This window comes from Morchella sextelata (genome assembly GCF_020137385.1).
Source record: "Morchella sextelata strain SCLS chromosome Unknown scls_8, whole genome shotgun sequence".
Lineage (NCBI taxonomy): Eukaryota > Fungi > Ascomycota > Pezizomycetes > Pezizales > Morchellaceae > Morchella > Morchella sextelata.
In genome coordinates, this window is record NW_025408623.1 from 663,118 (window position 1) to 688,154 (window position 25,037).

The 25,037-nt window shown below is 48.8% G+C and overlaps 6 protein-coding genes across 6 annotated transcripts; 2 read left to right on the forward strand and 4 right to left on the reverse strand.

Moving 5' to 3' along the window:
* Positions 1-222: 222 nt before the first annotated feature.
* H6S33_012394 (uncharacterized protein) lies at positions 223-4,361 on the reverse strand (the record flags this gene model as incomplete). The annotated part of the gene is made up of 4 exons (XM_044843740.1): positions 223-927; positions 988-1,058; positions 1,115-2,788; positions 2,849-4,361. 4 exons carry the CDS (start codon positions 4,359-4,361, stop codon positions 223-225), a joined length of 3,963 nt encoding a protein of 1,320 aa, XP_044695043.1.
* A 2,663-nt stretch (positions 4,362-7,024) lies between these two features.
* Positions 7,025-9,866, reverse strand: H6S33_012395 (uncharacterized protein; the record flags this gene model as incomplete). The annotated part of the gene is made up of 6 exons (XM_044843741.1): positions 7,025-8,541; positions 8,595-8,856; positions 8,919-9,032; positions 9,156-9,422; positions 9,513-9,626; positions 9,807-9,866. 6 exons carry the CDS (start codon positions 9,864-9,866, stop codon positions 7,025-7,027), a joined length of 2,334 nt encoding a protein of 777 aa, XP_044695044.1.
* Positions 9,867-10,906: 1,040 nt separating this feature from the next.
* H6S33_012396 (uncharacterized protein) lies at positions 10,907-13,970 on the reverse strand (the record flags this gene model as incomplete). Its single annotated transcript, XM_044843742.1, has 4 exons — positions 10,907-12,943; positions 13,021-13,437; positions 13,508-13,733; positions 13,813-13,970. 4 exons carry the CDS (start codon positions 13,968-13,970, stop codon positions 10,907-10,909), a joined length of 2,838 nt encoding a protein of 945 aa, XP_044695045.1.
* A 5,397-nt stretch (positions 13,971-19,367) lies between these two features.
* Positions 19,368-20,385, forward strand: H6S33_012397 (uncharacterized protein; the record flags this gene model as incomplete). The annotated part of the gene is made up of 4 exons (XM_044843743.1): positions 19,368-19,390; positions 19,437-19,653; positions 19,717-20,100; positions 20,218-20,385. The coding sequence occupies 4 exons, from the start codon at positions 19,368-19,370 to the stop codon at positions 20,383-20,385; spliced, it is 792 nt and encodes a 263-aa protein (XP_044695046.1).
* Positions 20,386-21,233: 848 nt separating this feature from the next.
* On the forward strand, positions 21,234-22,832 carry H6S33_012398 (uncharacterized protein; the record flags this gene model as incomplete). Its single annotated transcript, XM_044843744.1, has 4 exons — positions 21,234-21,748; positions 21,819-21,867; positions 21,942-22,557; positions 22,630-22,832. 4 exons carry the CDS (start codon positions 21,234-21,236, stop codon positions 22,830-22,832), a joined length of 1,383 nt encoding a protein of 460 aa, XP_044695047.1.
* An 81-nt stretch (positions 22,833-22,913) lies between these two features.
* On the reverse strand, positions 22,914-23,577 carry H6S33_012399 (uncharacterized protein; the record flags this gene model as incomplete). The annotated part of the gene is made up of 5 exons (XM_044843745.1): positions 22,914-22,973; positions 23,054-23,164; positions 23,222-23,289; positions 23,342-23,468; positions 23,542-23,577. The coding sequence occupies 5 exons, from the start codon at positions 23,575-23,577 to the stop codon at positions 22,914-22,916; spliced, it is 402 nt and encodes a 133-aa protein (XP_044695048.1).
* Between the last annotated feature and the right edge of the window lie 1,460 nt (positions 23,578-25,037).

The following is a 25,037-nucleotide window of genomic DNA, read 5'->3' on the forward strand; positions in this document are numbered from 1 at the left end:
TGACAAATAATCATATATTGAAAAGTTCAATCGACAAAAGAAAACATCTGATTGGCAAATTGTTGAGAATCGTAGAATAAGACTGAAAGAAAATACAAGAACCACAGCTGCAGTGCTGTCCCAAATTTCAATCCCGCAAGGAAACTACAGAAAAAAAAGAAGAAAAAACGACAGTATATCAATCAACGGAGAAAAGCGCATATTGTCAGATATCTCGAGGTATTAGGAAGTTTCTTCAACCTCTTCCTCTTCATAATCCGCATTAAGAGCTGTACCACCTCCGCTCAACCTAATTATCAACTCCCTTACCCCACGTAAATTCTCCAGAAGGTCGTACCCATCAATGTCGTCCTGAATAATTTCTGCTAAGAAGTTCTGCAATATGGCTTTCAGGTTTTTGCCCTTCGACCTTTTAAGTGGCTTGTATCCGGCTTGCGGTATGGCTAAAGACAAATCAATAACTAAAGAGTGTCTGAGCTGTAAATGCCACAACTCCATATTTAGCGAGTGACCGATGAGTATCGTCTGACTGTCTATCCATTTCAAAAGCTCTGCTCTTGCATTTTCAAAGGAGTCCAAAAACTCCCCTGCTGCGATAGCATGCTGTGCCATATCTTCTGTGACCCCGGTCCATCGTGTTCTGTAGTCGACTATTTGTTTTCTAGGACGAACTATCATGTCGATTAAGACTTCCCCGGTGAAGAAGTCGATTGCAATGAGCTGGATTAACTCGCTAGTCGCCTGGGTGGAGACTCCCACCCCACAGCCAAGAACGACTGCTTTTCGTTTCGGATGGAGGAAAGATGGCGTTGGTGTTAGTTGGAATATCGGTTTTTCGAGATTCTCACTGTTTATGAATGAGTGTTTATCTTGGACTTTGCATCCTTTGATTCTTTTCTTGCAGCAGCTGGGGCGAGTTTTATCTCCCTGATTTTGTAAGTTATCGTTATGGAAACCAATATTGATAGTGTAGTGGTAACTACTTACATCTTTCTCCCATCTACCAGTATGGTACGAACAGATAATGTTTTCCTCTAGATCTAGCTTCGATTTAACACCTAGAAAATCAGCCTTGTCTTTATTCTCTTCAAGAAAAGAGTACCTGTAGACTCACCATGGCAATGAATACATTTGGTTTGATCCTGGTGACCGAACCTTTGAGGGGGCTCGAAATATTCATTTTCTAAAAGAACATCTTGCTCATGTGTCATTGACAGCAAATTTTCGACAGCATCCGGGGTCTCTATAATTAACCAAGACCACCGGTCCATGCTAGGGCGTGTGGCGTTACGCTGATTCTTTTCCTCTATAAAGCTCTGATGGTTTTGTAGCTCTTCCTCGGTGTTGAAGATGCGCCCACATTGAGGGCTACATGTATCGCATGAAAATTGATCTACTATATCCAAAATAGATTGTTCTGCTCGTTTTTTCCGCGCAGTGCGGGCGTCCAAAATCCGCTGGAAGTCCCGCATACTTTTATCGTGTAATTTTGGGGATTCCAAATCAACAAGAGTTTCGGCTTGCGACTCACAGTCAGTTTTAGGGACCTCTTGGGGTTCAGTAATTTCCACCACCTCCGCAGTCTCTGCCGCAGGCACCAAGTGAGCTTCTAGATCCTCTTTGCAATCGAAAATCTTTCCGCAAGATGGATCGCATTTATTGCATGGGAATTCTTGCTTGGAATACCGAGTGATCAGGTGTTGTGATTTTTCGATCATAAGATCTAGATGCTGGTTCAGACATTCAGAGCTGTCGAGGGTGCTCCCGCAGGGCGGCGTGCACGTATAACATTCCATTGGAAATTTCGCTTTCTTGGCATCAAAAGCATCTTTCTCTCTGAACGATTTGAGACGTGTGTCCATCGCATTATCCAATACGATATCTAGATGCTCTTCGACAGCTTCCTCGGTGTCGAAGATATTTCCGCAGAATGGCTTGCATAAACCACATGCAAAGGAAGGTAAGATTTGGGTGTCAATATCAAAAATCCTCTCTCTCATCAATTCAAGATCTGTGTTCATGGTCTCGATCTCAAGACGATGCGTTTCCTTCATTTCTTCCAGTTTTTTCTCAAGAGCTTCGATCCGGATTTGAGCGGTTTGCTCTGCCGATCTGATATCTTCCTCCAAATTTTGGATCTCAAGATGTGTCTTTTGCTCGATATGAGCTGTTAAAGCTTCACGAACCTCAAATATCTGGTTACATGCTGGATCACAGCTCTCGCATAGGAACAGAGTTCTGCTCCGGCGGATGGCTAGGCTTTGAGACTTCTCGTTTGTACTCAAAAGCTCAGAGTGTTTTCCACTCGTACTCAGAAACTCAGAATAGCTCTCATTCGTATCCAAACGCTTGGAAGACTTCCCCTTCAAACTCACGGACTTGATATGTGCTTTCTTTGCCTCTTCGGTATCGAATACGTTCCCGCAGAACGGGTGGCATGTCCAGCATGGATACGTTAGGCATCTTTGCTTTTTCAATGAACTGATGGGGCTTTTGCTCCGGACTGGCTGAGCTTGCTGGACTGGTTTAGCTGGTTGGGGCAATTTTTCTGAATGGTCCGGACGGTCTGGATGGTCTGGATGGTCTGGCTGATTTGATTGGACTGTCTGGGCTAGCTGGACTGGCTGGGCTGGTGTAGCTCGCCGGATTGGCTGTATGGGCTCAATCAGTGCGGCTCGCCGGACTGGCTGGATTGGCTGGATTAGCTGGACTGGTGTGGCTCGCGATCGCCGTGTTTGCTGGGACATAGAATCTAAGATAGCTTGTTCTATAGGGGTGGTATCTGTCTCTAAAGGAAATCAGACCACTTTATTTGGCTTAAATATAATATCTCTATAGCTAGACTTACGGGTATGATGGCCTTCGCATGACATAATGCAGGTATTACTACCACAATTACATCGAAATCGATTTTCGTCACTGCTGACGACTGCCGGAAATCTTCCTGACACGGAAGAGATTTCTGTATGATGAGTCGTTGACCCTGCAGAGCTCCCAGCTACAGATAGATCCCTTTTGCGCCGAGTGGAAGGTTGAGGAGGACTGTCTGTGATTAGAGGATTAAATTTATGGCGAGCAGCTGGTCGCGGTGGGCTTCCTAACTCAAATGTGCCTTCTTCTTCATGACGGACAGGAGGTAAAAATGAAGATTTCCTAGGCATATATGGACCTTCTTCCTCTTCAGGACGGGCTGGTAGAGATGGGGGTTCCTTAATCACAATTGAACCCTGGTTCCGGCGGGAACCTGAGCGCCGAGATGATCGAGAGCTCTCTGGCACAGAGGATTTTTCCTCACGCGCACGGCGACGAGCTTGATTTTGAGATACCCACTGGGCAGTCCCTCCATACTCGCTACGGCGGGTACCAGCAGCTTTTGAGTTCCCATGCAGCACGGATTTGATATGCCCGTCGAGGCCTTCCTGCGTGTCAAAAGTCCTCCCGCATGGCGGCTGACACACCTGACACCAAATTCCCCCATTTCCATGTACAGTGCTCATGTGCCGACCCAGAGCACTCGAGTTTGGCAGACTACATCCACACTCCCTACAAACGAACGGGTGAGAGAACCACATATGCGATACCACCCCTGACTTTCTGAGGGGCAGGGGGGTGTGGCAGTGGGCGCACTCATGGGCCACTGTTTCGAGATGCTCATCGATGCTTTGATCGCGAGGCAAGGGCTTATGGCAGACGAAGCAGGGCGGTGGCCGGTGCTTGGTACTGATGTGGTAATCTAGTGATTCTTGGTCCCGGAAAAGGAAGCTACAATCCTCACAGGGGAGAGGCTCTGGACAATCCTTTTGGACAGCGTTGTCCGAACCGTATGAGAAATATGCATCATTCTCATAGTACTCGTATTGAGGTACTTCAGAGGTTGTCGTCGAGGGCGAGGCGTAATTACCGACTCTCTGTACTTCTGTATTGAGCATAGAGCTACGCCGCGAGGAACGATCTTTGTCATGAGAAGAGGACGTCAATGGGGCTCCTCTTGAAGGTGGGCCCATTTCAGATGCCCTATTCTGGGCGACAAATCTGGGAGTGGGGTCTGGTTGGCCGTTGAACCTCGGGGGTTCGTGATAGCCATTTTTCTGCAAGACTGTTTCGCTGAACGGGGGATTTGGACCTCTCAACAGAGTCTCTAACCTGTCCATTTGGCTTTCTGGTTTATTCCCCATTGCCAATTGTATTCCTGCCTCCTCCCTTTCTTGCCTCCTTCTCTCTTCATTCGCTTTCTGGGCAGCTTTGATCGTGGCATCGTATGCTGTCTTGTTGTGGAAGGAGAAAAAGTGCTGATCAACAGCATTCTGAGTGCGAAAAACCTTGCCACAAGATTTACTGCTGCAGGGAAAGGACGTCGACATTGCTAGCGAGGTTGAATTCGCCAATTTGGAGAGAGGGAAGAACTGACAACGGGAATACACATTTTAAGTTACGCAGACGCATTTATATCCCTACAATGTAAGAGTAGTACCGGGGAGGTGAGGGGTGCTGCTGGTGGTAGGATACAGTTGTACCTATACCCAAGTGGGTTGCCTGAATCCTGCGTAACATGGGATATGCAGAAAAACGTCATGGTCTCATACACACACTTTTCGTTCGTGGGAAAGACACACTTATCACTGCCTGAATTCTGCTCATATAGGCAATCGATGATACAGATATCTTGTCTAGGGGTTGATACACATCATAGAAAGAATTAACACGAGTGATATTTTATGATTGCCGCTAAACTATTTCTGTACGATGGCGACCTGCAGTGCATATATGGCGCTAGTCCCTATTTGGTTGGACGGGTTTATGTGTTAGACACCACCGTAAAGTGCGTTGTACTCGTTTACCACGGAAAGAACCAGAAAATACAGTTGCTCAGAGCAAGGATTATTTGTATGGAGTGGCGGTGATCTCTCATACAAATTATCCCTGTCTCTGTCACTTACATTTTCTGGTTCTTTTCGTGGTAAACGAGTACAGTCGTTTACCGTCTCTTGGCGAATACTACCACTTGACGAAGAGGGGTTCCAAGTATGGCAAGCAACAGCCAAGCTGCGAGATCTCCAGTTCCTTTAATTTCTATTGGCTCAAAGTCCCCTGTTCGTCAACTGGCAGTATTCGTCAAGCGACGGTAAACGACTGTACCTAACCTGGTACCGTGTGAACTGGGAAATCGGTTATTGGCATACAAATTTGGGTGAATAAATTTAGTTGTGAGCAAATTTGGTTGTGACTAGGCCAAATACGTTAGTGGTATTTTGACGTCAAGACCTTTTATATTATAGGAGACTACATGTAGTTGCCAGTAAGCTGGCCAAGTCCCGGATCTCCCTGTTATCGCGATAATACATGTAGTATTGCTTTCCAACCGAATCATACTCCTAAATTAGGCTCTAGAAATTACCAAGTCAGATTCTATGAAGTAGTGATAGTGAAGTACCGACTCAGAATGTATGGAGCAGTGTTGAATTACTGGTGATGCCTACAATTGTATGGGGTTGTGAACAAATTTGGTTGTAGGCCCGACAGTACTGGGTGATCAAATACGTTAATGGAAATAATGATGGATCCATATATAACTCTATAAAAGTTGCCCCTAGGCCTGCTGAAAGCTTACCCCTTATTTTTGGGGTGTGCTGAGAGTTCGTTTGTTAGACGCACTCTTAATTAATCTAGTAGCTTCAGACCTTCCTTCTTCTTTCCTTTGTGAGGTTTTCTATATATATATATATATCTATTAATTCTTTCAGAAGGCCGCCAGCTGCAGCCGCGCACGCGCATACCTTCAGCAAACTCTAGGACGTATGGGAATGAGTACACTCACGGTTTTCCAGTAACATAATGGCTCTACTCCTCCAGTACAGACTTGCTCCCATCTATGAAATATCAAGCTTTTTTGTTTCTTACTATTACTGACACCGTAAATTATGGTGCAGAGGTTTTGCTGACCTGACATCGTACCATAATTAAGGGATAAAAATCGCCTGCTGACAGCTGACGTACCAACCACAGTGATCAACAGTAATAGGTACTATACCAATACGGAATTGTGAAAAACTTGTGAATCCTAACTGTTATACCGTAGCAGTACTGTAACCTTGCGGTATTCTGCTAGATATGATACTGGATCCACAGGCAATTTGGGTACTGTAGCTGTTACAGGCGAGTGATGTTTCATGATCCATCATACCTCCAAACGGAGTGAATTCTGTATCGATATATCTTTGGGAAAGTAATGACCAATCTTCCGAATTGATCCTTGTGCAAAAGCTGGTATAAACGGTCGAGGGGTATCATGTGTAATTAAGAACTCATTCAGCTACTAGTAGCACCCCCAGATAGACCGTAAGTTTCTTGTTTTCTAGGTTACAGCTATAGATCTAGTCGTCATGGTATTACACGTACTTCCTTCGGGAATATTGGGGTTATATATTACTATTACCGCTCCGAGTCTGGCCATGAAACCGACACCAAGCGCTTTTGGGAGTCCTGATTTTCCGTGTCGATTCACGGACCTAAGCACTTAAAAATCGGGCCGGATTAAAATAAGTAGGGCTAGCCGGCGCTCGGCATGTAGTTTTGCTTCTTCTCAGAGATCATCAAGGAATTCGGTTTAAGACACAAAATATCACTCGATATCCTCTACCTCACCATTGGACACTGTTGATTGATTTATGCCCTTCTTAACTACCGGGTAAATTTATTGAACAGTCATCTCTTGCAAAAAAAAAAAAAAAAAAAAAAAAAAAACTAATATATAGTGCATCAATCCCTTCGTTGAAAAAATAAAACATCTATTCATACAGTGAACGCCGCCCAAACATATGCAACATCCGTCCAATCCAAGCCATACCACAAACCAAACCAAACCAATGAAAAAAACTAATCCAAGCCAAAACCAGGCTGAGCCGAACCAAGCTAACAATAAAAAAAAACATTATGCAAAAAGCCCCAACAAGATGGATATAGGGTATGATAACTAGAAGATGGACAAGAAAGGACAAGAAAGATTACAGGGCCCGGGCAAGTAGTACTATGAGATCGTACATTCCCTGTTAATCTCCTTACCGGGTCTCCAGTCAATGATTTTATCCTTCTTGTCTTCCTTGTTCTTGCCCTTCTTCTCTTTCTCCTTATCTTCGGTTTCCTTTCCTTTGCCCTTCTTATCCTTCTTCTTCTTGGCCACACTCGCATTCTCCGAGATCTCGCTCTCGCCGCTATCTTCGCTCGGCCGTTCATTCTCGGGTTGATCCTCCCGTTTCTGCTGCTCCTCGCGTTTCCACTCGCTGCTCTTACGGGAGCCGAACGAGAATATATCCTGGCTCTTTCCCCTCCCCGGCAAGCTCTTACGCATACTCTCCCAGCGATCGCCCACTCCATTCTCACTCTTTGATCGTTTCTTCACCGACTCGATTGAAGCGCCATCCTTTGAACCAGGTCTCTGAGGGGATCTTGATGTTGGGCGTAACCGCTCATTTTGGTCACCAGGAGTTGTAACTTCGGGCCGGTCCGGGAGCGCGAGAAATCCTGCAGTGTACTCCGGTGGAGGCGAAGTGCCAAATTCCGGGGCGGTTTTGTGGTTATCATATGAAGGTGGCTCGTTGACCGTTGGTTCAGGAATCATGGGTATTGTTGAGATGCTATTTTCAGACGAAGTTGAGAGTATCGAGAGGCGTTTTTCGGACGTGGCTTCCATCGAATGTATAGCAGGGGGTGGAGGTCCCACAACTCTTTCATCCGAGTCAAGGGGTTGCACCTGGTAAAACAGCATGTATGGGGTTTCTTCTTCAAAGGCAGTCTTGTGGTCTATCTCCTTGACTCGTTCTGCAGTGTTCATGTCATCAAATCGTAGCCACATCCCCTCCCTATCACTTCTTACCAGGGCGATATAATGACCACTGTGGACCGAATTGCCGCGATGGCAAACGGCAGATTGAAGTACCAGCTTAAAATTCCCGTATACTCGCCCATCTTCGCCCATCTCATCATCACTCACAAAAGTTGGTAAAGCGACCTCGAGTGGGACGTCAATTTTCCTCGGGTCCCTCTGAGCACCATGCTTCGGGTGGTATGAGTATCTTTTCAGACACAATCCCAAGACCGGGCGGTTTTTCGCAAAATGCTCCGCATAGTTAGACGAGCGGTTCTCTGCTTCAGGTAAGGAGGCTGTATAAAACGGCAATATGCTGAAAAAGCACCATGCTGGAAGCATGACTTCTTTCCGCATCGTCGTGGCACGTTTTCGGCGCCCGCCAGGAACTACAACATGATCTTCAACAGTTACAGTGCGTACGAGGGACAATGACTCTTTCCTTGGCCGTGTGGAAGGGCCTGATGATTCGGCGGGTTGGAATGAAGGTGTGACGGGGGTTTGAGGAGTTGCTATAGGGCTGCTTGGCTGGGAACCTAGATCAGCAGTCTCGATAAGAAGTACTTCAGAACCCTTCTCATCTGCATTGTCATGGTCAGGCATGCGTGGTGGTTGCAGTGGATCCATCGTTGCCTGGCGCTCCAATTGGCGCTTGACATCAACCCGGCTATGAAAATAGGCTATGAGTGTAAGCTTTGGAGCTTGTTCTTTTCTTTGAAAGGAAGCTTCTTACACTCTAGGCAAGCTTCAAGTGGGACTACATCATCTGGCCCCCATTCAGGAGGGATAGATAGGTTTAGTAATCGCTCATTGATAAACTTATGGTCGTCGTCAACCATTTCCTTTCCCCCGTGAGCGATATCAACTTTGACGGTCAAGAGAGGAAGTTTGAGTCTGTCAGTAATAAAACCAAATAGTTCCGAGGGGTCTTGCTGTTGACCGGAGACTGCCTCGGCCCAACCAGCATCAGAGAATGCCCACTGCAGCTTTCCTATCTGTGAAAGTTAAAATATTAATATCTGCCCAAAATATCTTTCCCGGTGAAGTTATGGCCTACAATTTCCGTGGTAACCGATGTTCCTTTTCGCGACAGATTAACAAACAGTCGTATATGAGCAGCCATCTTCTTGGCTTCATCGTCTATATCGTTTGCGGGGCTATATATCATGGCCTACAAAAAAAAGATGGAACTCGCAAAAGGCGAATACCCAGAGCTCAGCCAACACGAAACTTTGACGGGGGAGAAGGGGGGGGGGGGGGGGGGGGGGGGGAAGTGAAGAACTGTGAAAACCACCTCAAAAGCCTTCATGTTCCCAAACATGGCAAACAAGAGCGAATCAATAAAGCACGTCACGCCGCCATTATTCTCCGCGCCGCCCAGCATCCTGACATCGCTCGAGATGTCGTACACGACGCCGTCCTTCGAGTCCTCGATCGCGATCAGCACCTGCAGCGCCTTGTCCGGATCGCCGCTCGCGCACCGTCCCCGAAGCACCTCCAGCACCTTCTCGTCCGGGACGGCGATCCCGAGCTTTGATAGCTCTCTCTGGATCCGAGGGACCTGCGAAACAAAAATCGGTTGTAAGCCCGAGTGCATTCCCCAAGCGGATGCCAACAGGCCTTGGGCGTTTAAGAGCAGTTGTAAAAATACATTTGCGTCATCCCTAGCAGACGACTCGGCGGCGGCCCTTGCCGACCCCAGCGACAGCGACTTCCTCGACCTGTCTTCGGCCGCGCCGTAGAGTTCTCCGGAGAAGCGTCGGGTCTGGTGGTGCCACGGGAAGGAGGACATTTCTCAGTTAGCTATCCATTAATCCCCAAACACAGGTAGCAGGAGAAGAAGCACTCAAGGAGACAACAAAATGCTGGGGGAATGTTGGTAAGACATTCTTATTAATGACATGATGCTTTGCGATGGGCGTACAAGGGACCTTCAAAGTTATACCTTGCTTTTACTTTCACGCTTGTCCCGAAAGCTCTTCCAGCGGGAAAGATCTATATTCATGTCGGCCTCGAGATAGGTAATGGGTAATGGGTAATACTGTATGCAGCGCAGCCAGTGCTCGAAGTAAGGGGGACCTGGAAGAGAACGAAAAGAAGTATCAACGAAGGATTGAAGATATGTGGACGCAGCAAGGGGGACGCGGTATGTCTCGTTAAGTATCCTGATATAGATGCAAGTGCGTGGGAGGGGCGGGTGGAGAGCGTGGAGGTGTGATTGTGCGGTTGTCGAATGACAAGGAGGAAAGGTGTACGTGATCCCCACACCCCGCATCCCTGCCACAGTAGTGTGTATTCCTAGCCTCGTAAGTATCCCCTTCTATGATGTAAATAAATAGTAACCCCAGCTGCAGGCACCAGAAACTAGAGTAAGACAGAACCCGGGCATCCATCGCTCCTCTGATCGTATGTACCGCGCATCACATGAATCGATCTTCAAGCACGTGCACCAACGCTCGCTTCAGTCATTCTCGATTGTACGTACTCCCTGGAAATGATAGTTCTACGGGAAAACTCCGTGTCAAAGGATTGAAAACTCCACGCCATGGATGGCATCATTGCACTAACTATGGTATCTCAATGAACATACTCCATACATGAGCGCTCAAAAGGCACTGACTTCCCTCATCACGCCCGATAAAACCAAAAGACCGGAAAAGGGTCACTTCCTGTGACACCTGCCCAACTGCCGCCCAACCAACCGATTATTTAGAGAAAGAATAAGAGTATAAAACCCAAGAAAAAAAATATGCCAATTCACCCGCAATGCTTAGAGGGAAAAAGAAAAGGAAACTGGGTATTGACACCGCCCTGTGCGTTCCTTCGGGACCTTGCAGCGATGCATTACATAGAAAAAGAAAGTAAAGAAGCGAAGAGGGGGGTAACAAATACAAACAGATAAGGAAGAAAAAAAGTCCATAAGAAATAAATATGGCGTCAACTCGTACACCTAAAGAGTAGTAATAGGAAATATTTATAAAAAAAAAAACACCAAATCCAAATCCAAAGTTCGTTAACAATTCATCATCTTTGTCCATCGAATCCTCAATCGTTCTGAGAGCCTGCACCGACCATCGGAGTCATGAACGGATTTAGTAGCAGTTCATCGGCAGTTGGTCTCTTGTTGTGGTCCAGCTCAAAGGTCTGGCCCAAAAATTGCTTCGCCTCCGCTGTGCTCTTCTGCGGGATGGTCGGTGCCGAGCCCCCCGTACCAATCTTGAATATAGCCTGGAGTTGCGAGCAATCTGGGTAGGGATGGCTTCCAGTAAACATCTCAACAATAAGACACCCGAGGGACCAAATATCCGCCTTGAGCGTGTAAGAAGTCTGCTTGACAACTTCAGGAGCCATCCAGAAAACAGATCCCTGGAGTGAGGGGCGGTGATTTGAAGATGACGTCAAGAGCCCAGCCTCAACCTTCTTTGAGATACCGAAATCGGAGATCTTAATCCCACCCTTGTTATCGACCAAAACATTAGCTCCCTTGATATCTCGATGGATAATGTCCTTGTTGTGCAGATACGCTAGACCTGTAAGGATTTGGCGAACAAAGTTACGAATAAGAGGCTCCTTGAGAGGGCCATAGTTGTTCAGCAACGCCGCTACCGAGCCACCAGGGACGTACTCGAGGAAAATGTTGAGCGAGTCGTCCTCGTTGCTAGAACCAAGATACTGCACAATGTTAGGATGCTGCATATCCTTCAACAGCTCAATCTCTCTCTGCAGAGCTTCCACCATGGACTTCTTGCGAGCGTCCTCCTTTCCGGCAGAAGGCATCTCGACCTGCTTCACGGCCATGAGCTCTCCAGTGAGTGCGTTGAGCGCCAAGAAAACGCTTCCGAAAGACCCAGCACCAATCAAAGCACCCTTCATCCATCTCAATTCACTCCAGTTCTCCTCCGCCTCCTGATCTTCATCTTCATCTTCGTCTTCATCCTCTTCCGAATCATCGGTATTCAGGAATTGGTTGATGCCACTCATACGAGGATCAAAGACCTCCGTTGCAGGAGTGCTAAGCCCGCTGCTCTGATCCATGACATAACTTCCGAGAGTTGACCCATTGATCGTGCTCTCGTTATCAGTATCTGTTACAACAACATCGACAGCACCCATCCTGAGGGTCTCCTGGCTGCTGTTGTTAAATGACGTGTAGCTCTGCCTGCTACCGGGCAAGGTAGCGCCGTCGTCCTCCTCATACAGGGGAACCAGCGAATCGCGATGATCAGCCGAAAATGAGGTTGATGGGAGGAACGACTTGCGAATCGAGCCCGGTCTTGAGTTCCTGCCACCTAATGAGGGCGGGTAGGCGCCAGAAGAACTAGCATTTAACCACGCATCGCCGACACTGGGTATTGGCGGTACATCACTAAGACTAAGATGACTTGAGGCATAACTCCTTGTAGTAGCCACACTAAGTCTATTGTTGTACCTGCTCATCCTTGTTGATCGTCGAATAGAATTGCGTACAGTCCGTTCCAGAGATTTAGGTTCATGGTCAGGGAAATACTCAGCCAAGTTCGAACTAATAAGTTCACTAGGCGGGCGCTGCCCGAAGAAAGCGGCAATCTTCTTAGATTTATGGTTGATACCCTGAGGCGATAGCCCAGGCGAAGCAGGCGATTCCAAAGCCGTTGAATAGGGCGATAGCCCAGGTGACGTGGGCCGGATTTCATGCGAAGGCCTTCCTGTCAGCGACGCCACCTTTGGCTTGCTCGCATTGCCATTTATAGCATCAGCAGTACTCTTAAAGGCGGAGTCCTGCTGTTCCCGGGCAATCTGCTGGGCAGCAAGGAATTCAGTCGACTGCGGCGATGGCGGTAACCCTCTCCTTCGGAGAATAAGCCTTGCTCGCTCCGGACGGCTGACATCTTGCGAGATCTGAAGCAGCTCCTTATCAGAAACATTGCGGGCGATTTCCCGCCCTTGCTCCTGCTCAATGTTGTAGATGCAGTACTGTGCCCATCCATCCATAGACCCGCTAAACTTCTTAACAATCTTCTTCTTGATGGCCTCTGCCGTATTACACCCACTGATTTCAACCACCCGTGATTCACCTCCGTCACCAATAACTTTGATACAATTCTAACAAAAACGGCTCGCAATTAGGGCTCTTGCTCACTTTAAACATAACACCTTGGAATACTCAATCAACGACTTACCTGTCGGACAACGTCAATACTCATTATCCCATCCAAGCTGGATGACGACTTATGATTATGTATACGAACCTGCGGTGAGTTGAGCGGGCCCTTATTGGCATACTCGCCATAGGGCGTCTTGGGCGTGCGGGTCGGGTGCCCCGGCGTCGTCGGGTAGAATCCTGTTGACCTCGACGACTCCAGCGGCGGGCTCATCATACTCCGGGGGTTCGGCGCACGGTTACCATACGAACGCGGGTATTCATTTTCACTCGGACTATCGGGGCGGTTATAGCTCGCTCCAGTAAGCGTTGATGATACAGAATCTAAGGGCAGTGTTCTTGAGTACCTCTTGCTGTTCCCCGGGGGCGTGAGATTATACAGCGAGTGTGTGTTTGAGCGGTAGTTTGGCAGGTTATCTAGCGCCGCCAAAGTGTCCTAGAAAACGGAGAAAAAACACTACGTAAGTCCCCGGGGTTCATTTAGAACTGGCTCGATTGCAACATACCCGATTGCGCTTCTTCCCGTTACCGTAGGCCCGGGTCCTCAGGGCCTTGATCGCAACCACGATGCGGACCCTGTCCCCAACCTTCTTGACACCAAGCTCCTTCAGCACCGAGTGGTCGCATTCCAGCAGTGCCTCGCCCGTGATGTTGTTCTCTTCAAAGTCGTTCTCATACTTTGCGAAGTCAATACTTCTCAGCCACTCCCCCACCTTTCGCTCATCCCATGATCTAATATCCATGAAAAAACCGTTCAGCACAACACACAAAAACGTGAAAGAGAAGGGAAAGGGTCGTTGTTGTATCTCACCTAACTTCATCCAGCAGTCCTTGGCCCTCGGAGAACTCCGAGTTTGTCGGTGATGGCTGCGAGAGTATCGAGGCGGCCGACGGGGGCGTGTTGTTGAAGTGTGAACCGGCATGCGGCGGGTGGTGGATGTACTGGCTCTTTGATGCGAGGGTAGCCATGGTGATGATGACAAGTTGTCGATGACCAGCAACGTCGTGGAGTGATAGTCTATGAATATGTAGGATGTAGGTATGCCGGGAGGAGGATTAAGGCAGGCTTCTTTTTTATCACCAAGTAATATATAAGAAAGAGGACGTGCAGAAAATTTTAAAGATAAAAAAATATGAAGAGAAAGAAAAAAAATATGTGCAGTACCACGACGCACGGATCCTTCCTTGCACAGACTGGCAGACAGACAGATAGGCTGGAAGGGAAGTGAAGTAAGGAAGGGAAAGAGAGAAGAAGGTATGTATTGAAATTAGAGTAGATAGGGTTGTAGGCAGCAGCAGCAGCAAGCAGGCTGAAGAAAGCTAGATAGAGGCAGGCGTTGTCGTTGATAGTTGACGTGCAGCACCGAAAGGGGGGGGGAGGGGAGTGGAGGGGGAGGGGGGGAGGTTCCGAGACGATTCCCAGCGAAAAAAGGGAAGAACGTGTATGAACAGGGCGAATAGAGAGCTGTTTGTTTTTGTTCCTGCTCGAGACACCCACACCACACACGCACACACACACACACCAAGATGCACACACACAGAAAGTCACACACCGAGATATAGACAGAAACGATAGTACAAGGCTTCCTTTCTTTGTACTGATAAGTCGGGGTGGCAAACGGCTAAGGCAGGTACGAGATAGAGTGCAGCCCTGCAGCAGCTGGAGCACCAGCGATACGAGGATGGGAAAACGCTGGGAACAGATATTTAACAGCAGATGATGGAGGGGGTGGGGGGTGAGAAACGTCGTCTCTGAAATCAATAACGACCAGAGGAATCAGAGGAATATTAGGGGGTCAGCCCAAGAGTTGAAAATAAGAAAAAAATATTTGACTCGCAGAGCCAAGGGTGAAGAAAGGCAGAGATCGAGAAAAGAGAGAAAAGAGAGAAGAGGGCGGGAGGGATGGGAAAGAAGAGCGAATTGTTTGGTGAGGGGTGCAGTTCAAACCAACCAGACCAGCCCAGACAATTGAAAAGAAACGGACCTGCTGAATGAACGAAAGGGCAGGCCTCCAGTCAAGCTCCGCGCAGAAATTCCGTGGGGCCAATGAACGTTTGGGCTTGATGCCGGCGGTTACAGTGGGAAGAAAAAATACTGGGGGTGTGAAGAACAGGATACAGAGCCAAAAAAGCTGGGGGTGGGAGAGAAAGAAGCCCTTCCAAGAGATGTTTCAGAATGTCTGGGATGTCCTGTCGTGAGCTTCTATCACAGGCGGATAACCCCTGGAGGATCAAACCCTGTCAAAACCTCACACGCCATGGTGCGCCAGTACTTTCCCCATTCCCTCTCTCTCTCGAGTTCTAGAGTGCGAGTTTACTGCGGTCTCTCTCTCCACATATGACTTTGAGGCTCCTGTTGAGAAGCTGGAATCCGGACCAAGCCATTCCGTGCAGCAAGCAGGCAGCATGCACAGCCAGATTTCGAAGCCCTCCGCCTAGTGGTATCACGGGATTCACAACAGTGCCACTCCATCTTCAGATACCACCTGCACATGTACTCGCAAAGAGTACTTAATCCGTTGGTATCTGCTGTGCGTGGGGAGGTGAGCGCGCTGCTGTTCATGTTGGCATTATCATAATGCATGAACATTTCTTACCTAGGGGATCAACGTCATTCCTCATGGCTTTTTCTCTCTGGTGGCACTTTCCGACACTTGGGGTTCGCATCATTTCGCCTCTGCGGCGGGGCGTTTTTTTTTTTTTCTTTTTTTTTTTTCTTTCACCTCTGCTCGTCTCCAGATGGGAATGTGATTTCAGGGACAGGCAGCATGCTTACTTACAGTAACTTTTAGAGATAGGGAACCCTGGTTGTAAGGGATCTCTCAACCGGGACCCTGCCTGCCCTGCACTCTACTCTAGGCGGACCCTACACTAGGGATTGTTGCATCTTTTGCTGCTTACGCCGCGGGAAGCTACCTACCGAACATACCTTGCAATTTACAGGCGTCTCAACAAGTTACAGTTACCAGCCAGGCGGTGAGGCGGGGGGTGGGTGGGAAGCTCTTACAAATCCACCATCTTGAACAAGAACAAAACGTCACCACCTATTTTCATCCCCGTCGGAAATTATTATACCCCACATGTCGACATCTTGCTGTCTGAGCGACAAGTCTCCATGTGTGTCAGCTAGGCCCATGGATCTGCATGACGGACTGTTTTGTTCCCCTTTCATCCTGACTAAGCGTATTGGAGGATCGTATCATTGATCCCTCCCCCCCTCGACGCCTAACTCAAAGTGGCAATTCTTACTATTGCGTTGCTTTTCTACATACAGCCCCCCTTCCTTTGAACCTCTCGGATTAACCTACCCAGAGGTGGTGTCTCGGAACAACCGTCTATTATACAGCAGTAAGCACCGAGGACGGGCATAATCCAGCAAAACAAGAATAAGCGTTAGGGGGTCCCGGGAAGGCTAAAATACTCTACAGCAATTGCACAAGCTTTCCCATGATTTGATTTCATCCACGAAAAAAAGGGCCCGCAGACTTTATGGATGGATGGTGCGTTATATAAGGCTAAATCAAGCTTCTTCTTGAAGCTGGTGATATGTTTCGAGGTTTCTGAATGGGGCAACTGCATAGCTAGCTACGGGAGAAAGGAAGGTTGGAGCATAAAAACCATGGTTATACACTTTACATATCGACTTTTACTTTCCCTGTAGATATGTATATACAAGTGTAGACTCCAAATAACCCCCCCAGACCCGTTATTGGGAACACCGCCCCCAATATCAAGTAGAGTATCTGAAGTAGGTACATAGAGCAACTCTCCCACATCCCATCCACACACGCACACGCACACGCACCGTGCACAGACTCTACAGACCCCATCCATCTATCTACCAGAGACACCCACAACCCCAAAATACCTCAAACTCCCATCATCACTTCTCCATCCTTTCCCCCCAACACCTCGCGCCTCCCCAATCAAACTCCGAAACACTGGCCCCGCCAATCGATAACCACAGCAGCACCCCCCCATGACTCTAGCTGCACATCTAGCTGCACGTCTAACCATCTAACCGTCGATCTCGGATAAACCCCGTCCGGCCCGCTCGGCGGGGGACATTCGTCTTCGTCTTCTTCGTCGGATATCCGGTTCGTCTGTTCCGCTACGCTGCCCGCAGTGGAGTGTAAAAATACCCCACACACGGGATGATACGAGATCTTATGTACCTACATGTAATCATCAGCTGTTTAGGAGTGCGCACCTATCTGGAAAGTCGGGAATCGGGGATGTAGGTAGGGTTCAGTTGTAAGTAGAGCTCATGTCTAGCAAGCTGTCTGTGCCTCAATTGCAACACTCATGGATGGAGTGGAGTGTGTTCTGGATGATCAATAATACGATATATATCAATGACCAACTACTCCACACTGTACCACTCTCATCTCCCGAGTCGTCCTATCGTGTATCGTATCGTCGTGTTATGCCAATTGCTCATCGGTGCTACGTGCTTCGTTACTTTGTGCTCGTTTATGTTATGTTTATTCATTTAAATTACTTGCTGTTTTATTTATAACCTCTCTCCCTCTCCCTCGATCCCCCTCCCCCTCCCGCAGGCTGTAGCATAAAACCCAAAACCACGGTCCCACAATCTCCCTGTGCGACGAATCATGGCGGTCTTTTTCCACTTTCCACTTTTCCACTCTCTGTACCACAAGCCACAAGCACAAGCACAAGCACAAGCGAGGATGAAGCCTATAAATAGCGAGGGAGGGGATGGCATTTTTTGAGTTCTGACGATCCAATCACAGCACCTGGGCGCGGGAAAACATTTCTTCTTCCCCCCCCGCTGCGCGCTGAAAACGGCAGGAAGTACATAGGTGGTTACTATTCCTGCCTGCCTGCGCACCGCTCAAGTTCACGACTCCACTCCACTCGACTCGGCAATCTCCACTCCCGCCGCGGGGAGGGGGAGCGAGGCGAGCAAAGGCTGCGATCGTTAATATACGGACTGCTAAGAACGAGGCGGCGCCTTTCTGTTGATTTCAGCTGGATGTTGTGCGACCGACTCGACCGGCGGCACTTGGCTTCGTCCGATGTGCTCCATACTCTCCCTATTCCGTTCTACATACTCAGGGCCCGAGCTGGGGCCCCGGGGCGGGGGGGATTAAGCTTTTTTGACGTTTGGAGCTTGATCGAGTGCTGCGGGTGGCTTTTTCACGTGGTGAATCTACATGTAGTTATGCAGCGCCGGCATGCAGGTCGGTCGACTCTGGTAGAGTACTCTATCTAGCTAGCTAGGTAGGCCTCAGTGAGGCGGATTTCTCTACTCTAGCTCTCCCTACCGCAGTGCTGTTTCAACACACACCTTGCGAGATGTTGCGTCCGGATCGATATCGTGTTTTCACCCTCTTTGATTCCATTGGGTCCCGGTGCTGCAAACTGCAGAATGTAGGATGTAGAATCATGTAGGTACAGTTACGGGTGTTGTTGCATGGCCCTGCCCTCCCTCAGGCAACAGTCAACACAAATGAAACCAACCCTCCATCAGCCCTAGCTAGCCTTTTCGACGATCAGGAAGCCTTGGGGCCGGACAAAAGTGTAGAATTGCACTTTGCGCACGCTACGGGGTAAAAGTTTAAAGTGTCGCTACAGAATTTCAGATTTGGGTAGAGCAATTGGCCGCCCTGGAAGCTGGAAACTTGGAACGTGTGCGCAGGCAGATCCAGTGAGATCCAGATCTGGATGCAGCTGAGATTGCTGGTAGAGCCTAGGTAGGTAGAGTAGATCTACCACGGCGGCCAGCGCAGATACCGTGCATGAATGATATAGAAGAGCACTCGGTTCTGCCACCTCACTGCTGACTCGTCTTCTGTTTGAAACGACAGTTCGAAACATCTACACACAGCTGGCTACAGACATGTTTACAAGCAACCCGCCAACTCACAAACACCGAAACGCCGTCGCCGACAACGATGTCAATGATCACAACCCCCACATCCCGTCCGCCAAGCAAGCAAAAAATTAACCTTCTTCTAGAAGCTCTTCAACGACCGTGCGCTTGCAGACCGAATTGGAATTTTAGAATTTTGGGAGGGCACGACCGCAGGCCAAGAAATGGCTTTTTTTTTTTTTTTTTTTCTTTCCTTTCCTTTCTTTTCTTTTCCTGCAGCTTGCAGCGCAGCGCGGGGGGACCGGCGATGACTAATGCCGCGATGCGCAATATCAAATTATTCAACAACCACTGCATGCAACTGACTCGAATGGCATCGACATCGCGCCGACGGAATCGATAATCACGAAATACCTACCGCCTATACACAATTACAATTACAAAGAAGGTACGGCCCCCTACCCAGTATCTACCTACCTACCTACCTCCAGCTAGTTGAGTCACTTCACACTAGATCACCATTGCATTCCATGGCGCTCAAGACCGGGGCTATGTATGTATCAAACACCGTCGCTGACTGACTGACCCATGCGTCATAGTATTCACACCGCAAACGCCGGCAGTGCATCATCGCCATCAGATTCAAAGAGTCAAACCTACCTCACCACTTTCAAAAACAAAACACCTATAAAAATGCACCTGCTCACCCGCACCCTCTGCCGACTGCCCCCCACCACAATCCCGCTCCCTCCAACCATAATCTCACTCTCTAGATCTTTCCATAATACCCCCATCTCAATGGACCGCAAAGTTCTCGTACGCCCCCATCCCCTCCCTCCCCCTCCCCGCTCCACCGCCCTCACAACTAACCCCCTCCAGGTCTGCTCCATCGGCAACCCAGGCGCCTACCTCCCCACGCGCCACTCCGCCGGCCACACCATGACCACCCTCCTACGCGACACCCTCGGCCACACCCGCTTCTCAAAGAGCAAACCGCACAGCGGCGACCTCGCGACCCACGACGCCGACCCTACCTACACGCTCTGGCAGAGCAAGTCGCTGATGAACATCTCCGGCGCGGGCGTCAACCGCGCGTGGCGCACGTTCCTGTCGGGGCTCGACGCCGCGGAGCGCGACCGCGCGGTGCTGGTCGTCGTGCATGACGAGATGGAGGTGGCGCTGGGCGCCGTCAAGGTCAAGAGGACGGGGAGCGCGGGGGGCCATAATGGGCTTATTAGTGTGATTGCGGCGTTGGGGACGAAGGTATGTTTTTGGGTTTGATTTGGAGGGGGGAGGGGAGGTTTGAGGTTGTGTTTGGGGAATGGGAATTGGGAATGGGGAATGTGTTGTGCTGACGGTGTTTTATGTTTTCCGGTGTAGGACTTTACGCGGATCGGTGTTGGCATTGGGCGCCCGGTGAGCCGCGATAGCCAGGTGGTGAGCGACTATGTGCTGGGCAGGTTCACGGCGGCGGAGAATAAGGTTCTCAAGGACAAGTCACTACCGCTGGTGCTGCAGAAGCTGAAGGAGATTGCTTCAGCGCCATAGTGCATAGTGCACAGTGCAGTTTTGGTAGATTTAGATTTATTCGTAGTTGTGAATATTCTTTTTCTATGGTTGTGATTTTTAATGGAGTTTTTATATAGAGGGGGATGGGGGGGTAATGATATCCTGCACATATTAGTTCCGTGCGGACTAAACTACAAGCAACTCTCGCTACCGCCTTATATCGCACGTTTACTAATTCCCCGCGCTGAGTGGACGCTGGACTGTGCTCAAAAGAACCCCAAAACGGGCCGGGGTCTGTTATCTCAGTCCATCTCGATAAGGCAGCAACGCGTGGCTCTCAACCTGTGATTAATCATTAATTAGTTACTACTACGACGACAGCCAATCACGTGACCGTAGCAAGTATCAAGAAGGTGCCAAGCCTCGACTTTCTCTTTTTCCTGCGGCTCGGGTGTTCGGCTTTTCTTGCGTTCAGGGCTGGAGAAGCGAGGCAGCGGTCAGCTACATAACGCCTGGGGAATGCCCTCGTAATCTATTAAACTCTTGTTGACAGGTGTTGTTGTTGTTGGTGTTGTTGTTGATCTGTGTCTGTCTGCCTGCTTCATTTCCATACATTCAGTACTACCCACGAAACAGCCACTACTACTGCTACTGTTGAGCGGAATATCACACAGATATACCCACCCGCCCCCCCTCAGTCACTGCTAAGAGTCTTGTTGTTCTACCCACACACCTGCTGCTGCAGTCTGGTCTGGGCAAATACCCATCCATTCACTCACTTCTGCACAAGCCTAGTTGCAAAGGCAAAAGCAAAGAGCTCAAGCAAATCCTCAGAATTCCAGAAACAGACTACCAAGCCCGTCCGTCCCACCCACCAACCACAAAAAATGTCCGACAGCAGTAGCACGCTCTGGGGCGGGCTACTGGCCGCCGCCGCCCTGCTACTCGCCCGCGGCGCCAGCGCCCACGAACATGCCTCCGACGCCGTTCCCGAGGGCTCCGTAATTTCGCCGGACCCCGTTGACAGCATACTCTGGCTGCACATTTTCGCCATGCTCGCCTCCTTCGGGGTCATCTTCCCGACGGGGATGGTGCTCGGGATCGTGCGCAGCCGCTTGCACGTCCCCGTCCAGGTGCTCGGCACCTCGATCGCCGTCGTGGGCTACTTCCTGGGGCACATGCACAAGGGCCGCCAGTTTGCGCCAAACATACATGCAAAGTTCGCCAACTCGCTCATGCTCATGCTTTGCATGCAGGTTGCCGGCGGCGTGTACCTCAAGTGCCATCTGGAGAAGGGATGGCATGGGAGGGTGAGGGGAGTGGTGGTCAGAGTGCATGGCGTCATAGGGAAGCTCATGCCCTTGGTATCGTGGACGCAAATGTTGTTTGGTGGTATCACAGCGTGAGTTTTTCTTCCTGTTGGTGGTGGTGAGTAAATGATTATATTAACGTGTTTTTCTTGTTGTGTTCAGAATGGGCTTTTGCCATGCAGACCACACGGGCCAGTGTCTAGCGCATTTCGTGAGCCTCCGATCATTACCCCCTCCATTAGCTAGCTTGCCCGCGTATGTACCGCTAACAACCAAAAAAAATAGATAATGGGCAGCTCCTTCATTGCCTACGGTATGATCATGACATTAATGCTCTTTGTCGGCCAGGCCTGGCTCGCCCGCACCGGCCGCTCGCAGGAGTTTTGGGATTCCCTCGTCATCACAATCTGGGGTGTCATCAACACCTTCACCGAGCACCGCTGGGGCAACAACTGGGCGCACAACGACATCCAACACACGTCTATGGGCATTGTCTGGGCCTGCGCAGGTCTTCTCGGCTTATGGCTCTCCCGCGGCAATAAGCGCAACCTGGTACCAGGTATTGTCATCTTCTTGACGGGCTGGGCCATGAGCGCGCATCCCCAGCACCTTATGCTCAGTACAATGGTGCATCAGGTGTTTGGATACACCCTGATGGCGGCTGGGTTGAGTAGGATTATCGAGATTGCGTTTGTGGTGAAGGATAAGCCGGCGCTAGGCTCAAGGAAGGATACGGGTGAGATAAATAGCTGGCAACATTTGCCTCCATATTTGTTGTTTGCGAGCGGCTTTATCTTTATGAGCGCGAACGAGGAGCAACTGGCGCTCGTAGATGCGGTTGGCATCGATCACGTTAGTTACTTGCTCGTGTTGTACAGCTTGGCGTTTTTGTTGTATCTTTGTGAGTCCCCCCACCTTGGTTGGCTTTGTTGGTTGCGTAGGAGTGAAACTAATGGGTGTTGATGTGCGATAGTCACCATGGTGCTCATCAATCTCTTTGTTGTGAACAAGCCCGAGGAGAAGAAGTATATCCCCGTTTCACTCGAGACGCCCAACACCGCCAACGGTTATGCGGGCGAACGGGAGCACCGGCGCATTGCGGACGCGGAGGAGTTCGAACTAGACGGACTGATTAGCGACGAGGAGGCTGAGGAGGAGATCGTTAAGAGGCAGTAAGAATTTTTTTTTTTTAGGAATGCAGATGGCAACGAAAAGGCTTGGAATCATAATGTAACCTGGAAAGCGGTGGCATTGGCGTTAAAATTTTGTGGGGTCTTTTTTGATATATTCTCTGAACTGTGCATGACTTATACAGACCTGAGTTGTAAGTTATTTTTGTGTGTTGTAGTTGTTCTGCCGGGGTGGCTTGGGGGTCTTTTTTTGGTTTGGGGATATACGTACGCATACATATACATAACTCGATGTATGATGTATAAGATCGTTTCCGCAGTAAGATATCGCTTTTGAGCTCTGGTCGAAATCAAGCAATTGGACGAGAGGAGAGACGACTTAAGACCGATTTTTAGCCATATCATGATACCTCGAATAGATCAGAGCATACTTACAAGTACATACATGTATTTACTTAGCAACATGTAAGCCCACGTTTCCCGTCCGACAGCGGTGTTCGGAGCTACATATACCCGCGAAACACTGAATGCCACCAGACGTGGAACGACAAGTACCTGGATGGATACTTGTATGTACAAAGCCCATGTCATCCGATACTACATAGATGTAGTCAAACCATCTCGAGTTCCGTCCGGAAGATACCTCTGGACGTAATTGCTCTCGATATAATCTAATGTCGGCCTGCAAGAAAGATGTTGTCGGCCGCTGACTATAGGACCATGTAGTGATGATATGAGGTCGAAGGGAGACCTACATGTATCAAGAGTGTTCCTTTCGAATTCCCTGGCATGGTATGAGACTTTTTTTTCAAGAGCTCTCCTAGGTCTTAGCATAAAAGTAAGTTTGATAAAACATAAAGTCTAGCTAGACTTGAGGAAAGGTAAACGTATGTCATGCTGATAGTGTTGGAGGGTGGGGGGTTGAGGGTCAGAACAAGAGCCCGCCGCAGAGACACAGCTTAGGCTTGGTAACACGTACATGTCCTGAATACCGGCACTAAACTTTAGATATTATATAGCTAGAGATCTGCCAGCACATATGTCGTAACCATGCACAGCGCACAGTCCTTTGCTCGGTAGATCTGCGCGGCTGCAGATGGCCTAATCCAATTTCTGGAAAGGAGTGCTCAAAGTGCTTATTATAGCTCACGAACATTACATAAACTGGCCAGAGAAATGACTAGACCATCTACCGTATGTACATATGTATATAGCTACTTGTAGTAAGCCATAACCCCCAATGTACTAAAGAAAAATACACATCCATACATCTAACAGAGAAAGAGGCCTATGTTTATAGCTGATATATTTATACATTGATACCATATAACTTTAAGATTCCTCAAAGCCACGCAACTACCCCACCATTTAAATTCGTGAATACGCTGGAAACATCTCACTGGACGACCAGGCCTCCAGATATATATATGTACAGTATTTACCTCCGAGGCTTTGACAACTGCTCGCTGAACTCGATCCTTTATAGCCAAACAAAAACACACGTACAGTGCCAGCCAGCATGTATCAGAACATTCTACCAGCAGCTTACCTTCTAGTTGGCCCGGCCCTCCTGTCGAGTGCCCTCTTTACGTCAAAGATCGTCCTTTTTTACGTCCGGGATTTGTTGATCTACTATTTTATAAAAGAATATGGATTAGAAAACTTTCACTAAATCCTAACCCCATATGATATGTCCGGCTCTGACCATTAATGTTAGAGATCTGATCGATATCACGCCTAACCCACGAGGAGGACCCAATAAGCTCCAAAAAAGTCATACTGAGGTGTATACTTTTTATATACGGGTTTCAGGTCCGATTTATTATATACAACACAGGCACACTCCCGCCCCCGGGATTGAGCCCATGACATACTGATGATCATGGGGACTCAGCCCACTCGGTGTTCCTCATGAGGAGCTGTCTACTCCTAGACCACATTCGCCCATACAACCTTCGGCGACCCGGAAGTAATACTTAAGGGAGTGATGGTAAAGTGAGCTAGACACCTAACCCTGCCATGAAAATCTACCACGACGTACATCATCCCACTGGCCGCCCTCTTGTTTCTACATAAGAGATAAGAATAGGTCATCATGGTCAGAGAGCGCACTGGACTGATGTCTTATTTTTGGCCTACCGGGAAGCTGGTCTATTCGGTCTATAGTATGATATACTTATGGGGCATGTGTTCGGCCAATTGAAGAAGCCCCCAACCAACTCAAGAAAATGCAGTAGGCGTTGTGGACAAG